At 43.3% G+C, this 13,313-nt stretch overlaps 1 protein-coding gene across 1 annotated transcript in view; it reads right to left on the reverse strand.

Moving 5' to 3' along the window:
- Positions 1-354: 354 nt before the first annotated feature.
- Positions 355-13,313, reverse strand: part of BGN (biglycan) — a 54,898-nt gene continuing 41,939 nt past the window's right edge. The window contains exons 3-8 of the mRNA XM_044269210.1: positions 13,197-13,309; positions 10,425-10,638; positions 9,920-10,030; positions 7,730-7,823; positions 6,331-6,469; positions 355-1,624 (exon numbers count right to left, since the gene is read on the reverse strand). Coding sequence (XP_044125145.1) covers positions 1,427-1,624; positions 6,331-6,469; positions 7,730-7,823; positions 9,920-10,030; positions 10,425-10,638; positions 13,197-13,309 — 869 coding nt within the window. The 3' untranslated portion in view covers positions 355-1,426. The remainder of the gene's footprint in view (positions 1,625-6,330; positions 6,470-7,729; positions 7,824-9,919; positions 10,031-10,424; positions 10,639-13,196; positions 13,310-13,313) is intronic.

A 13,313-nucleotide genomic window follows, 5' to 3' on the forward strand; every position in this document is an offset into this window, starting at 1 on the left:
ATTTCCCTGCAGCGCCACTACAGGACAACTGAAGCATTACATGGACAATTCAATGGGCTGTCTATGTAATGCAGGACAGGACACTTTCTCCACAGTGAGAGACCTTCGCAACTGCTCTCCACTCTAGCCAGGAGAGAGTCCTCAACCCTGGACCCTCTTCTATTACCCCCAAATTCCCAGATAAGCTGTAGGAAAATGGTTTATCTAAACCTCACCACCCCCTTTAAGTGTATTCTTTTTTTTTTTTTTTTTATGGAAAATCCTGAATATTTTTACATTTTATAACTTGATTGCATAGAAATGTTGACTTAATGTCATTAAACGGCAGAACAAATTCCTAAAATTATACAAACGTATCCACCACTGATTTTATTGCTTTTGGAATATCTACAAAAAAAAAAAAAGACACATTTGTATGTAAAAGAAATACAAGAACATACATTTTGCGATATTGGGTGTTGTACTGCATCTCTTGCACCCTGCTTGCACGTATTGCCATTGATTCCCTCTAGGTGGCAGTATAACCCTATGGACCCACTGATTCCTCCCATAAGCAATTTACAAAGGCACAAAGTTTAACGTAAAGGCCGCTACTACTGCGTGTGGTTTACAAAGCTTATGCATGATCCGGCATGTATTATAGGGATGAATAAAGTGCGGCGCTACCATCACAGGCCTCGTTGTCTCTCTCAGCCGGGGCTATTAACTTTTATACCATGGAGGGAGTTTAAACTCTTTTCACGGTTTAGGGACCCTGCAATGCCTTGCACTGCAAGACCGCATGGACGAGCCCTGCAATAGCTAAGAAAACTAGAAGACGGAAGACGGGTGGTAAATTTTATTTGGGACTGTCAAGTCATTGACCAATACCCACACTGGTCCCATAGTTTATGAGGGATGCAGGCTGCATTCAGCGGAACCTATCCATACGTCACCAATGCATTGCAATGCCTGACTATATAGAGGGAGATTAACTCATCGAGTGCTGATGTCAGTCTCAATAGGAGCCTTTCGAGAGTGTGGATACTGGATCTGCACTTTTTACACACTGCACTTTCAGTGCAATATATGAAAGATAGGCATCCCGTGGCTCGCCCGGCTAGAAAACATGCTGGGAGTTGGTAGGCCGGGGAACTACAGGCTGGCTAAAAGCTTTCCATTACGGGGATACAGAATTGTGGCTATACAAGTTTAGTGCGACTACTGCCTACCTGAAACTCCATTCTGGTTATCTATACAGCGGTGCCAGAAATCAGGCAGGGCAGAAAGGATACCTAAAGCGTGGGATTTAATGGCTGCCTCTTATCACTGGGTTTATTTGTTACATTTTTTATTTTTTTGCTCTACTCTTCTGTTTTCACCATGTCGCTCTTTTTTTTTTTTTTACTTTCTTTAATTCTTTTGAGAATTTTCCTCCCACTGCGTTTTACTTTCTGTAATTCCCAAACTGGATGGACAGGCGGTCGGTAACGCAGCGGAAAGTGGCCGGCTGTACTTCCCAGTATGGGACTGGGTTGTTGAAGAGGCTGATGCCGTTGTAGTAGGCGCGTTTCACTCCAAATCCTACTGGGCAGAAGTCGTTCACTCCGACTTGGGTGATGTTGTTGGAGTGCAAGTAGACAACCTGTGGAAGAAGCCAAAAGTGTGAGTTTTGACCAGTTGTATAATACAGGATATACAATATGGTGGTAAAAAAAAAAAAAGGGGGTTCACCAATCAGTGTCATCTTCAATTGGCCTAAGTAGACATGGACAGCATTGTTCTGAAGTCCACCTTCTCTAATGGCTCCATGGTAGTCACATGGGCTGCATGAATGTTCTTGAGTAGGTCCCATCAGTTGGAGGGCCTTGTCTGGTGGCCTTAAAGACGTTGTCAAGTGGCACCTGTGGAAAAATCCATATCTACCTGCTCCTTGCTGCTCTGTTTCTGCTCCCAGACTCTCTTCAGTAGACCGGTCGCCATCTGTCAACTTCAGCACAACAAGGTCATGTGAAACTCAGCAGTGACGTGCCACTTGGGGACATGTCACCACTGTGGACAGTCATTAGCTACAGCAGCTTATGTGACCCCATCTTTATGGAGGTTGACAGAAGTCCAGTGAATAGAGTCCAGGAGCTAGGGATGCGGAAAAAAGAGAGTATGAATTTCTCCACAGGTAATGCTAGATAGGTGAATAATAAAAATCCAGGACAAGCCTATTCGTTCCACCAAACAAGGCCCTCCACCTGAGATAACCAACTCAAGGACATCCATATTACATAAAAAGTTCATGTGACCACTACGAAGCCATTAGAGAGGGTGGCTTGGCTAATATAACCTATATTTATCCTTTAGCCCCTCTTCAATTGTTTTGCCCAAGTCCTGCTTGGACTTTGAGATAAGGTCCTAACAGTTCAGCCCGAGGCAGAGCTTGGGCAGCAGGGTAAGGGGTTGCTTTAACCCCTCATATCTTGGATTCTGTAGCAGATAGATATATGGGCCTGGTCTTGTTTGAAATCTGACAGTTTAAGCTTTAAAACTAGACCAGAACCAGAAGCTATTTGGGAGATATAGCTGTTAAAAATCGTGTTGGGTATGATAGTAGCTGAAAGTTAAAGCAGCTCCTGACCTGATTTCTAACAGCTATTTGCACCCACTACATGCATGGTATGCCTCCTGATATGGGCAACGACTTGACAGGCATAATGCACCAAGATGGGAAAGAATGGCACATGTGCAAGGTTTCTGTGTAAAAACTAGCCTGGGAAAAAGCTGGAGCTGTCAATAAGGGCACAAGGTAAGAAAATGGACAGGGTTTGCAAGCAAGGGCTGAGGTACTTGCAGGATTTGGACCGCCCTTAGGGCACTTGCCACGAATTTGCATATTAAGTTAAAGGGAATGTGTCGTCAGAAAATTGCCTACTGTTTAAATCGTATTTTATGTTAAACATATTTGTATAGAATTTATTTAGTTTTATTTTTTTTACATTTTCCATGTCGCTATCTTTTTTTTTAATGTATATAATCGCCATTAACACACTGTCCACTAGGGTCATGATTTCCTGTTCTGTGCAGGTAATTTTTCAGTAGCCATCTCATTATCATAACAGGCAGGATTACAATAAGCCCATATCGATAACACAGAGTCGTCCATTTACAATAGGTGACATGACAGCTTATCTGCTCCCTCCTGACCTCTGCACAGGTCACAGAGCATGCCCAGAAAACTCTCCCATAGAAGTCTATGGGGTCCCTTCCTGCCCATTGTGTCTATGGCCCATGTAGCTGCTCTCGAAAGACATATTTTAGACCTAATGGATTGGCCAGTACGAAAAATGCAGGATTTTATTATTGTTTTATAAATATATGGTAGATAAGAACATGGGGGGAAAATTTTAATCCCCAAAAATTCTAAAAAAAACATATGCTTAACTTAAAATAATGATTTAAACAATAGGCCATTTTCTGATGACACATTCCATTAAAACCCCTCTACCTGGGAACTAGTTCTCTACCGTTTGTCTCGCATCTTATTTTAACTCTTTCATTTGGTGAGTAAATTATCATTTGGTTTGTAAGGCCCCTTTCACACGGGCGTTGCGGGAAAATGTGCGGGTGCGTTACGGGAACACCCGCGATTTTTCAGCGCGAGTGCAAAACATTGTAATGCGTTTTGCACTCGCGTGAATAAAATCGCGCATGTTTGGTACCCAAACCCGAACTAAGTTCGGGCTTGGGATCGGTGTTCTGTAGATTGTATTATTTTCCCATATAACATGGTTATAAGGGAAAATAATAGCATTCTGAATACAGAATGCATAGTAAAATAGCGCTGGAGGGGTTAAAAAATTTTTAAAAAATATTTAACTCACCTTAATCCACTTGTTCGCGTAGCCCGGCATCTCCTTCTGTCTCCTTTGCTGAACAGGACCTGGGGTGAGCATTAATTACATGAACAGGACCTGTGATGACGTCACTCCGGTCATCACATGGTCCATCACATGATCTTTTACCATGGTGATGGATCATGTGATGGAACATGTGATGACCGGAGTGACGTCATCACAGGTCCTGTTCATGTAATTAATGCTCACCCCAGGTCCTGTTCAGCAAAGGAGACAGACGAGATGCCGGGCTACGCGATCAAGTGGACTAAGGTGAGTTAAATTATTTTTTATTACCCCTCCATCGCTATTGATCGGGTCTCCATCCCGATCGTCTCCTAGCAACCGTTCGTGAAAATCGCACCGCATCCGCACTTGCTTGCGATTTTCACGCAACCCCCATTCACTTCTATGGGGCCTGCGTTGCGTGCTGCGATTTTCACGCAACGCATAAGTGATGCGTGAAAATCACTGCTCATGTGAACAGCCCCATAGAAATGAATGGGTCGGTATTCAGTGCGGGTGCAATGCGTTCAACTCACGCATCGCATCCGCGCGGAATACTCGCCGTGTGAAAGGGGCCTAAAGGTTTCATTATTCGTCATATAGTGCCGCCATCACGGTATGAGTATAACGAGCGCTGCGTATACTGAGTAACACTCACTGGTCAACTACCTTTGTGTTCGCTCGGTGTAGACATTTCAGAAACCGTCCTTCCCTTGGCTGCAATTTCAAAGCTTTAACCTCAACGGATCCTCCTTCTTCCCGACACTGCAGCCCCCCCTGTGGCCTGGACAACGCACGGCTCACATCTCTGACCTTTTGTTAATTGCACAGCCTGGTGTTAAGACTCCAGCTGTAATAGATGTTGTCTGCAATCTGCAGCTTCATGGGAAATCAATAAGTGGCCACTGCACACCTCACACCAACTTAGAGGAAAAGTTCAGCTACATTCGAGCGTGTCAGGTTTTATATTGTGAGCCTTATTCCTTAGGATGAATGTGGCCTGTGTCCCTCCACAATGTCGTGCAACTGCTGCCTGTTGGTGTATGTCCTATGGTGTGTATGTCCACAGGGGCGCACCTAGCCTTCCTGATGCCTGAGGCTCCCCTCCAGCCCTACTGTTAAAGAAATACTGGGATACAGTTGAATATAGAGAGATGAGCGCTTCCACAATGGAAGCGCTCATTTCCCACAGCCCTGCCACCACTTCTCTCTAGACCTCGCCGCCTGAGGCAATTGCCTCACTTGGCCTCATTGGAGGCGCGTCCCTTTATGTCCAACATTATGTCAGTGTATTGTAGGGGGTTGTTCTGTACAAAATAGACAGGGCAAAAAGGTGTCCCTGATGTCTATAGGGCCAAAATAACCCCTTTTACCATAAATGTCCCAATATAGTGATCCCTATGTCACGTACTTACCACCCCACGTCAATTCCAGCTATACTATGGCGGCATCGCCATTAGTGGTCTGTTGCTACAGCAACCAGCCCTTCTGAAAGGTTAGCTGACCTATGAGAGAGCAGGGACGCCGAACCAATCAGGCATGGCACCGGAGTCACATGCTTCCTAAGGGGGGGATATTTAAAAAGGCAGCTGCTGGCCACAGTTGCCACAGTTTGTTACTCTGGATCACTGATCCTTTGCCTGCTTCTCTGACATTACCCCTGAATACTGATTTTGCCTCTGACATAACCTCCTCATATTTGACTTTGCTTGTTATTTGACCTTGCTTGACCTTGGACTCTGTTTAGTATTATACTCTGCCCGTTTGTGACTTTACCTGCTGACTTTATCTCTGATGTTATCTCCGGATTTCACTCTGCTGTGTATTTGACTTAGCTTTTGGATTCTGATCTGGTCCTAGTTTTGCCTGTCTGGTTTTGATCTCTTTCTGCCTGACTATTCTTTACCCATTTTGATTTCGGCCCCTGCATGTAGTCAAGTCAGGGACCGTCGCCAAGTTGTGGGCCACCATTTAGGGTGCATTGTATAAGTAGGTAGGGACAGTGGTGGGGGTGGGGTAAAGGGTTGCACTGTTCCCTACCTTTCATGCCACCCTATTGATATATTTGCAGCTTCTTGACCAATTAAATATGTTCATTCATATCTGAAATTCTCCATATACATTAGTTCAGCCAACAATATAATGTGTATGGGCTGAACAACTGTCTGCTGCCAACGGAGGCAAGGATAGGGCATGTTTGTCCCTCTTGAGATGTAAGCGTGAGGAGGTGTTTGACAACCACTTTCCTCTCTTCACAGGAAAGCTAAGCATCCAGGTTTGTGAGTTAGTCAGAGGGTGATGATGTAGGCATATCTCCCACCATAGAGAAGGTTCGCTCATTCAGATCCTACCACTCATGCCCACCCTCAATTAGCCGGACCAGAGAATGGGAAAGTGCCTTTTCTAAAATTCCCCCATAAATGTTCCTTTTTTAGCCATTGTTGGACAGTGCTATCCTCACCTGGAGAAATTTCATATCAGGAAGTCCTGGAGGAACCTTGGAGAGCTTATTATTGTCCAGGTGGAGTTCTCTTAGAGTGGGCAGAGTGGACAGGCTGCCATTTTCTACCGCTCTGATGTTATTGTATCCCAGTCCTAGCCTAGAACATCACAAAAGACAGAAACAGTTTTTAGATTGTAAAAATAAGTCAACAGAGTGAACATTTTTCATTGTAGTTACATCAATTGCTGAAGCTGGGGTTGGGGGTTTGGTCCTTTTGGGTAGATACGTTTGGCAATAATGGTCTACCCAAGGTTCCAGCGCCTCCCAAATCTCCCGATATCACCACATAGGAGTCAACTAATCAACTTCTTAGCTTGGCAGAAGACTAGTAAAGGGCAGTCTTCTACTGAACTGAACCATGGCTACTTTGGAACGATTAAAATAGTATTTGGAGAGGGTGGTTTGGGGCAGCAGATGAACTTGTGCCTTTTTACTCTCATTCTCAGAATGCTCTGTTCATTCCTGTGTCAGAACCAGACTGAGATTAGGATAGTTGAGTAGAGTTATTCTATTTGGTGGTATGGTGAGTGGTAAGGGTCCATGACCTTGAACCCTCACTAATTCCCCATAGCAGAGCTCTTGACCCTGTCAGGGTCCTTTGTGAAAGGAGATCATAGTGCTCTGTTGTTAGTTTTGTAGCAGAGGTTTCCAATGATGGGTTCTCCATTCATTGGGGAATCTCTGGTAATCTGAAGTCCTAGATCTAATTGATTTCTTCTGACTGGGTTAGTCATTTGGAAGATAAGTAGAGATGAGCGAATCGAATCCCACGAAGTGGAATTCGATTCGAATTTCAGGATAAATTTGATTCACCTAGAAGCCGAATTTCCTCGTGCTTCGATTCAGCTAATCAATATATCCAGAAATAGTATAAAAAACAAAAAAATAAAACTTACCTCCTCCATTTGCATGCAACAGGCCGCCAGCCTCCATCTTGCTTGAAGATCTCGGCCGACATCCTGTGCGGCACAAGATTACATCATCACGCCAGACGGCGTGATGACGTAATCTCGCGCTGCACGGGATTTCGGCCGAGATCTTCAAACAAGATGGCGACAGCCGGCCTGTCGCGAGCAAATGAAGGTGGTAAGTTTGATGTAATAGTTTTTTTAATTGCTAATTTTACACAGTTTTTAAACTCAGATGCCGCGATCATGTAATGAATGCGCCATCTGAGGGGTACAATGACGGGGGCGGCGCTATCGCAGCTCCCTGTCATTAGACCCGCTACTTACAAAAAAACGCGCTTCGTGACAAAGTAATTCATTACAAAGCCAATTTTTTGGTAAAATTCGGCGATGCAGCCGAATTAAATTTTGAAGAAAGATGTCTACTAAATAATTTTCTTATTTCTTACCTGTATAAATTGGAAAACTGGCTCAGATCTCCCATCTCAATGGCCTGAATCTTGTTGTGGTCAAGGTGCAGCTCGTTAAGACTGCTTGGTAGACCTACAAAATTATAAGATATCGGTTTGGGTAGTTGAAAATGTTAAGTTCTTAAGTGTATTCCTTAAACAGAAAATGCTGAGTATACCACAAGATACTGGAGTTAGAAATAGAGGATGACTAAATACACTCCTCCTCAACTTTAAAATTGCAACACCAAGAAGGACAAGCAGTAAGGTTATGCAAATCGAGGAAGTAGTAGGTTTTGCTAAGGTTTGCAGATGATCAAATTTTCAAGCACCTAGCTCCAATCTGTGGCATGTGGGAGAGGCATAAAAGCCAGATTAAAAGCAACATTTTTTAGCCACATGAAACCTCAAAAATTGGATCAAGTCGAGTGGGATGATTGTGTGATGCCTCATGCCAGTTACTGCTACTTGTCACAAACTGAGAGAGACAGAATCCTTGAACTGAGAGACCTTGGTTTATCACTCCACCAGATCGCTGGGTGCCTAGGAGGAGATGTAAGCACTGTTTAATGTTGTGTGTCCCGGTGGTTGGGAGACCATCGATGAACTGGAATGACAGTAAGAGGTGCACAGAGACGAAACTCTGCATGGACGAATCATCTGATTATAAAAATGTCGCATAGTGATCCATTCTGTACTGCAAGGGAAATTGGATGTCATATTCCAAGCCTAGGACGTCAAACAGTGTCTACACAAACCATAAGAAGGTGTCTGCATGGCACTGAGCTACAAGCCAGACGTCCCCCGCTTACGGCACCACTCTTAAAGGCTTACCATGGTGCACAGCACAACGGCAACAGAGCAGGAGTCCTGCTTTTGTCTCAGACGCAATGATAGCTGGAGATTGGTCTAGAGACGATGTAACGCCACGAAGAGGCCTTCACAAGGAAATGTCACACTGGTCCTACTTCTTGGATTACGGTGTGAGGTGGCATAATATATGGTAGCCGGACTTGATTTCAGGTACACTAACAGCTTGGCATTACATTTATTTATTTATTTTATGCACTTATATAGCGCTACTATATTCCGCAGCGCTTTACAGACATTAGCATCCAACTGTCCCCAATGGGGCTCACAATCTAATGGCCCTATCAATATGTCTTTGGAGTTACATTAATTTGGTTATGGAATTAGTGGTACAGCCATTTCTCCAAAGTGTCCCAGGAGCCGTTTTTCAACAGGACAATCTGGCCACCTGTTGATCATGCTACTGTGAACAGCCTCCATGAGCTGCACACTGCGGACTTGTCTCTCATTAAACACATCCAGCATCCAGCATGGCATGAGATTCCTCAGACAACCATTAATAACCTCATTGATAGCGTGCCAAGGCTTGAAGTGTGTGTATTGCTGCACATGGTGCTCATACTCAATGCTGAATAAATCAAGATATTTTGAATATTTTGTTTCCATTTTCATTAACATGTCTATCGATCCTGTCATTTCCATAATTCCATGACTTTTCCTTCTTGGTGTTGCAATTTCAATGTTTAGGAGTGTATAATCATTAGAAACAATGCAGTCTAGAAGGGTGGTCTACTCAAAGAGGTGATCTTTTTGTGAGGCATAACTGCACAACACATGGACCCTATGGAGAGGAGATCCTTATATGGATTCTTACCACCTATGATGATGCCAACCTGGGCTAGGATCTTTCTCTACAGACGCCCAATTACAGCCACATGGGATTCTTCTATGTTTCATATGATCTTGGTCCTAACAAACCCTTATGTATATTGCACGGATATTTTTTTTTTTTTACTTTTGAATCACATGTTTTAAAGTCTGGAAGTCTATACAGAGAAAGCAGACCCAAACCTATTTTTTGATCTTTCAAGTGCACATGGAGGGCTAATGTTTGAATTTGTGGAGACTAATACCCATCCATAAGAACATTATTCTTAAAAATGTTCCTTGCATCTTGTATCAATAAGACCAAATCCTCTAAGCATGTGCCTGTCTCCAGTATGGTTGATCTATGATGACCCAGAAGATAAAGATATGGTTTATTGGTACAAGATGTTCCCTCTCCTCTCTCTACTCAGTATATTTCCTTCTGTGGTCACAGACATGTACACATCTGAATCTTTCATCATTCTCTCATTGCTCAAGGACATCTCCGATTACCTTTGGGGATGCCGCTTAATTTGGCTTCTGAGATACGAAGGTAGTTGAGTTTCAGTCCATCAAAAGCTCCAGCGACAATACCTCCATTCTCAAGTGGGTTTCCTCCCATTTCTAGAGAAAAAAAAGCAGCAATTCACAATCAGTATGGCAGTTAAGAAGTTCTTCTAATGGCAAATGGTGATAACCTTCCAATAATATTGCCTGACATAAATACTTGGTTGGTGAATGGAAGTTTTTAGAGTTTTTACTAGGTCTACCTTACATACACCTCATTGTTTCTGATCTACTTGACCTTTCTTGCTACATTCTATGGTTCCATACTCAAAGCGCCACTGTATGATGCCTTCTTAGGGGCCTCTATACTCAACTGTACAAACTTGAAGGCACAGGGAGGTACAGTTATGGCTGCACACATTTCTCTATAGGTTTTCAGGCTCCAGTAAGACCTGGCCGTACTATCAAGGTGGCATTTTTGAGGTTGCTCTTTCATAGCATGTAGACTTACCTATGCAGTTCATGTTCTTGAGACCATTAAATGCATCCTTAGAGATCTTCTTGATCTTGTTTTCATGAATGCGAAGCTCCACCAGAGACTTGGGTAGACTCCCAGGAATTTCTTCAAGGCTGTTTTTTGAGATGTACAACTTCTGCAGCTTCTGCAATGGCTCGAATGCCTTCTCATTAATTTTGGAGATTTTGTTGTTTACTAAAACCAGGGCCTGCATCAAAAATGGAAATGGATGGTCACCTAACTACTAACTCTAATATCGGTAAATCGTTTGACACTATCAGGTGACTTAGGTTGGAATATATTGACATTCGATTAAGTTTTATCATTTTACTGATTACTGCAGTATGTACCCTCAAGCTTTTATTCTGTAAGCTGGAATAAGAAGTCCAAACCATAACTATTTTGAAGGCAATGGAGAACTGTTTTTGGTGACCCAGTCACTAAACCTCTATTCATTCATGCAAGGACAGTCTTGGAGTTCTTGGGGACCAGCAATTGGATGTCATTACCTATTCTAATGGCATCCATTACAGTTTCAATTCATTTCACAAACAAGTGCTTGACTCCATGGGGCCTAGAAAGATCTAAAGAAACATCCAGGTCCTAGGCTGCATTTGGTCTTCATATGACCACTCATAAGCCAAAAAGGAACAGAGATGTTACAATGGTTGTAACAAGGTCCAAGGACTGTACAGGAACTCTGTACAGTCCTTGAACCTTTTTACAACCATTGTAACATCTCTGTTCCTTCTTGGCCTATGAGTGGCCATATAAAGACCAAATGCAGCCTAGGACCTGGATAGGTGAGCTCCTACTTTGAAACAGCTGATCACCGAGGGCGTGGAGTTTCGCCGATCAGACATTGATGGCCTTACCTGAGGGTAGGCCGTCAAAATTAAAATACCAAAAGACCATTTCAAGGGCGTACATTGACTTTAAATTTGGAACTGCTATCAATCCAAAAACATTCATGTTCATAGACTTTTAACCTTTCGTGCTTAGAATATTTTTTTATATGAACTGGGTGCTCCCAGTATCGGAGTCTAGATGTTATTACAGCGTTCCTTTGTGTTTTTCATGTCATTGTTCCTACGCACGGATCACATTTCAATTAAATGCAGCAAGTGCTGTAGAACAATGGAGCCCATTTACTAAGAGTGACACGGGAAGAATGATGTACAGTACAAAGACATTAATTCGACACAAATTGAGCTAAATCCACCAAAATGTTGTAATGTTGTATGCTACCTTAATATGTATGACCATCTCATAGTGATTGTACATGTGTATTCCAGGGGCTACCATCACAACTTGTTTACCGGCAGATCTATCATGGACCCATTATCAAATCTGTTTCACATGAAAATGCTGGGGATGTATAAGATTAGAAAAACACAGCCTTTCCTGTCTATGGTTGTACCTGGTATTGTAGCTCAGCTCCAGTGAAGTAAATAGAGCTCAGTTGCAATACCACATACAACCTGCAGACAGGTGTAGCGCTGTTTTTACAAGAAAGCAGCCATATTTTATTAATCCCTCTAAAATACGGCACATGATGCAAAGTAAGGGAGGACTAAGGCTACTCCATTGACATCACCACTTGTGAATAGGGGGTCATTTTTTTTTATGAGATGCCCTTTATTGTTTAAAGGGTCGCTTCATGTTAAGACAATCACAGGGTATGCAGCTGGTGGGATCAGAGATCCGTATGGAAACCCAGCAGTAAGTGTTCAGTTTGCCTGCAGAGCCACCACAGGGGTAAATGATGCATTACACCTTTAAAGGGCGTCTGTCAGTCGTTCTGACCATACGACTGTTGACGGGACTAGGTAGCTCCTGGAGAGAACAGAAGAAACATGCCTTTTGTGGAGCTTTTATGGAGTAGTGTGAATATGAACTTTTATTCTGCTAGATTCTGCTCCTGCAAGTGCCCAGGAGGTGGAGCTTTACTATGAAAGTGCTTTCTGCTTCACAGCCCTTCCCATGTGAGTGACAGCTGTAGTGGTCTCCTGGATGGTTGTTACAGCTGTCACTCAGAGCAGAAGGGAGGGGATATGAAGAAGCTCAATCCAGAGAGCACTTCATAGTGAAGCTCCACCTTGCAGGAGCAGAATCTGGCTGAATAAAACTTCATATTAACACTACCCCTGATAATAAAAGATCCACAAAGGGGCTGTAATAGCACATTCAAAATAGTTTTTCTAAACTAGAGAGTCCCATTCAGAGACAGAAAGCTTCAGGCATGGGTGCACCACTGGGTCTTAGTGTCTACATAGTGGAATGACAGAAAATCTCCTGTGACTTAAAGGGGTATTCTGGGTATATTAAGTTACCCGCTATCTAGGGGATAACTATTGGATTGGTGGGGGTCCTATCACTTGGACCCCTATCGATTCTAAGCATGGGGACCCCACAACCTGTACAGCCCCTTGAAATGAACGGAGCTGCTATTGACAGCACTCAGCTATCTCTGGAACTCCGATAGAAAGGAATATAGTAGCTGCGTGCATGCCTGACTGGCCGCTTCGTTCATTTCGGAGGGCTTCATTGGGGACAGGGTCCCCTTTCTGGTAATCGGTGGGGTAGGACCTCACCGATCTAATAGTTATCCCCTATTCTGTGGATGGAGGATAACTTAACATAACTGGAATGCCCCTTTATTTATAATAAGCTGAAGAAATGCTTAACTCATGACCTGTTCAGAGTCCTTGAGACTGGAGAAACCCAGATGTAAAATGTTAACGTTCCAAAAAAAGCATCACTCACATAAAGGTTGGTAAGTCCCTTGAAATCGTCTTTTTTAATTTCCGTGATTTTGTTATTCTGCAGATCCAGGAGGGTGGTGTCCTTTGGAATATTCTTGGGCACACTGGTCAGACCTAA

Source organism: Bufo gargarizans, chromosome 9 (genome assembly GCF_014858855.1).
Source record: "Bufo gargarizans isolate SCDJY-AF-19 chromosome 9, ASM1485885v1, whole genome shotgun sequence".
NCBI classification, from domain to species: domain Eukaryota; kingdom Metazoa; phylum Chordata; class Amphibia; order Anura; family Bufonidae; genus Bufo; species Bufo gargarizans.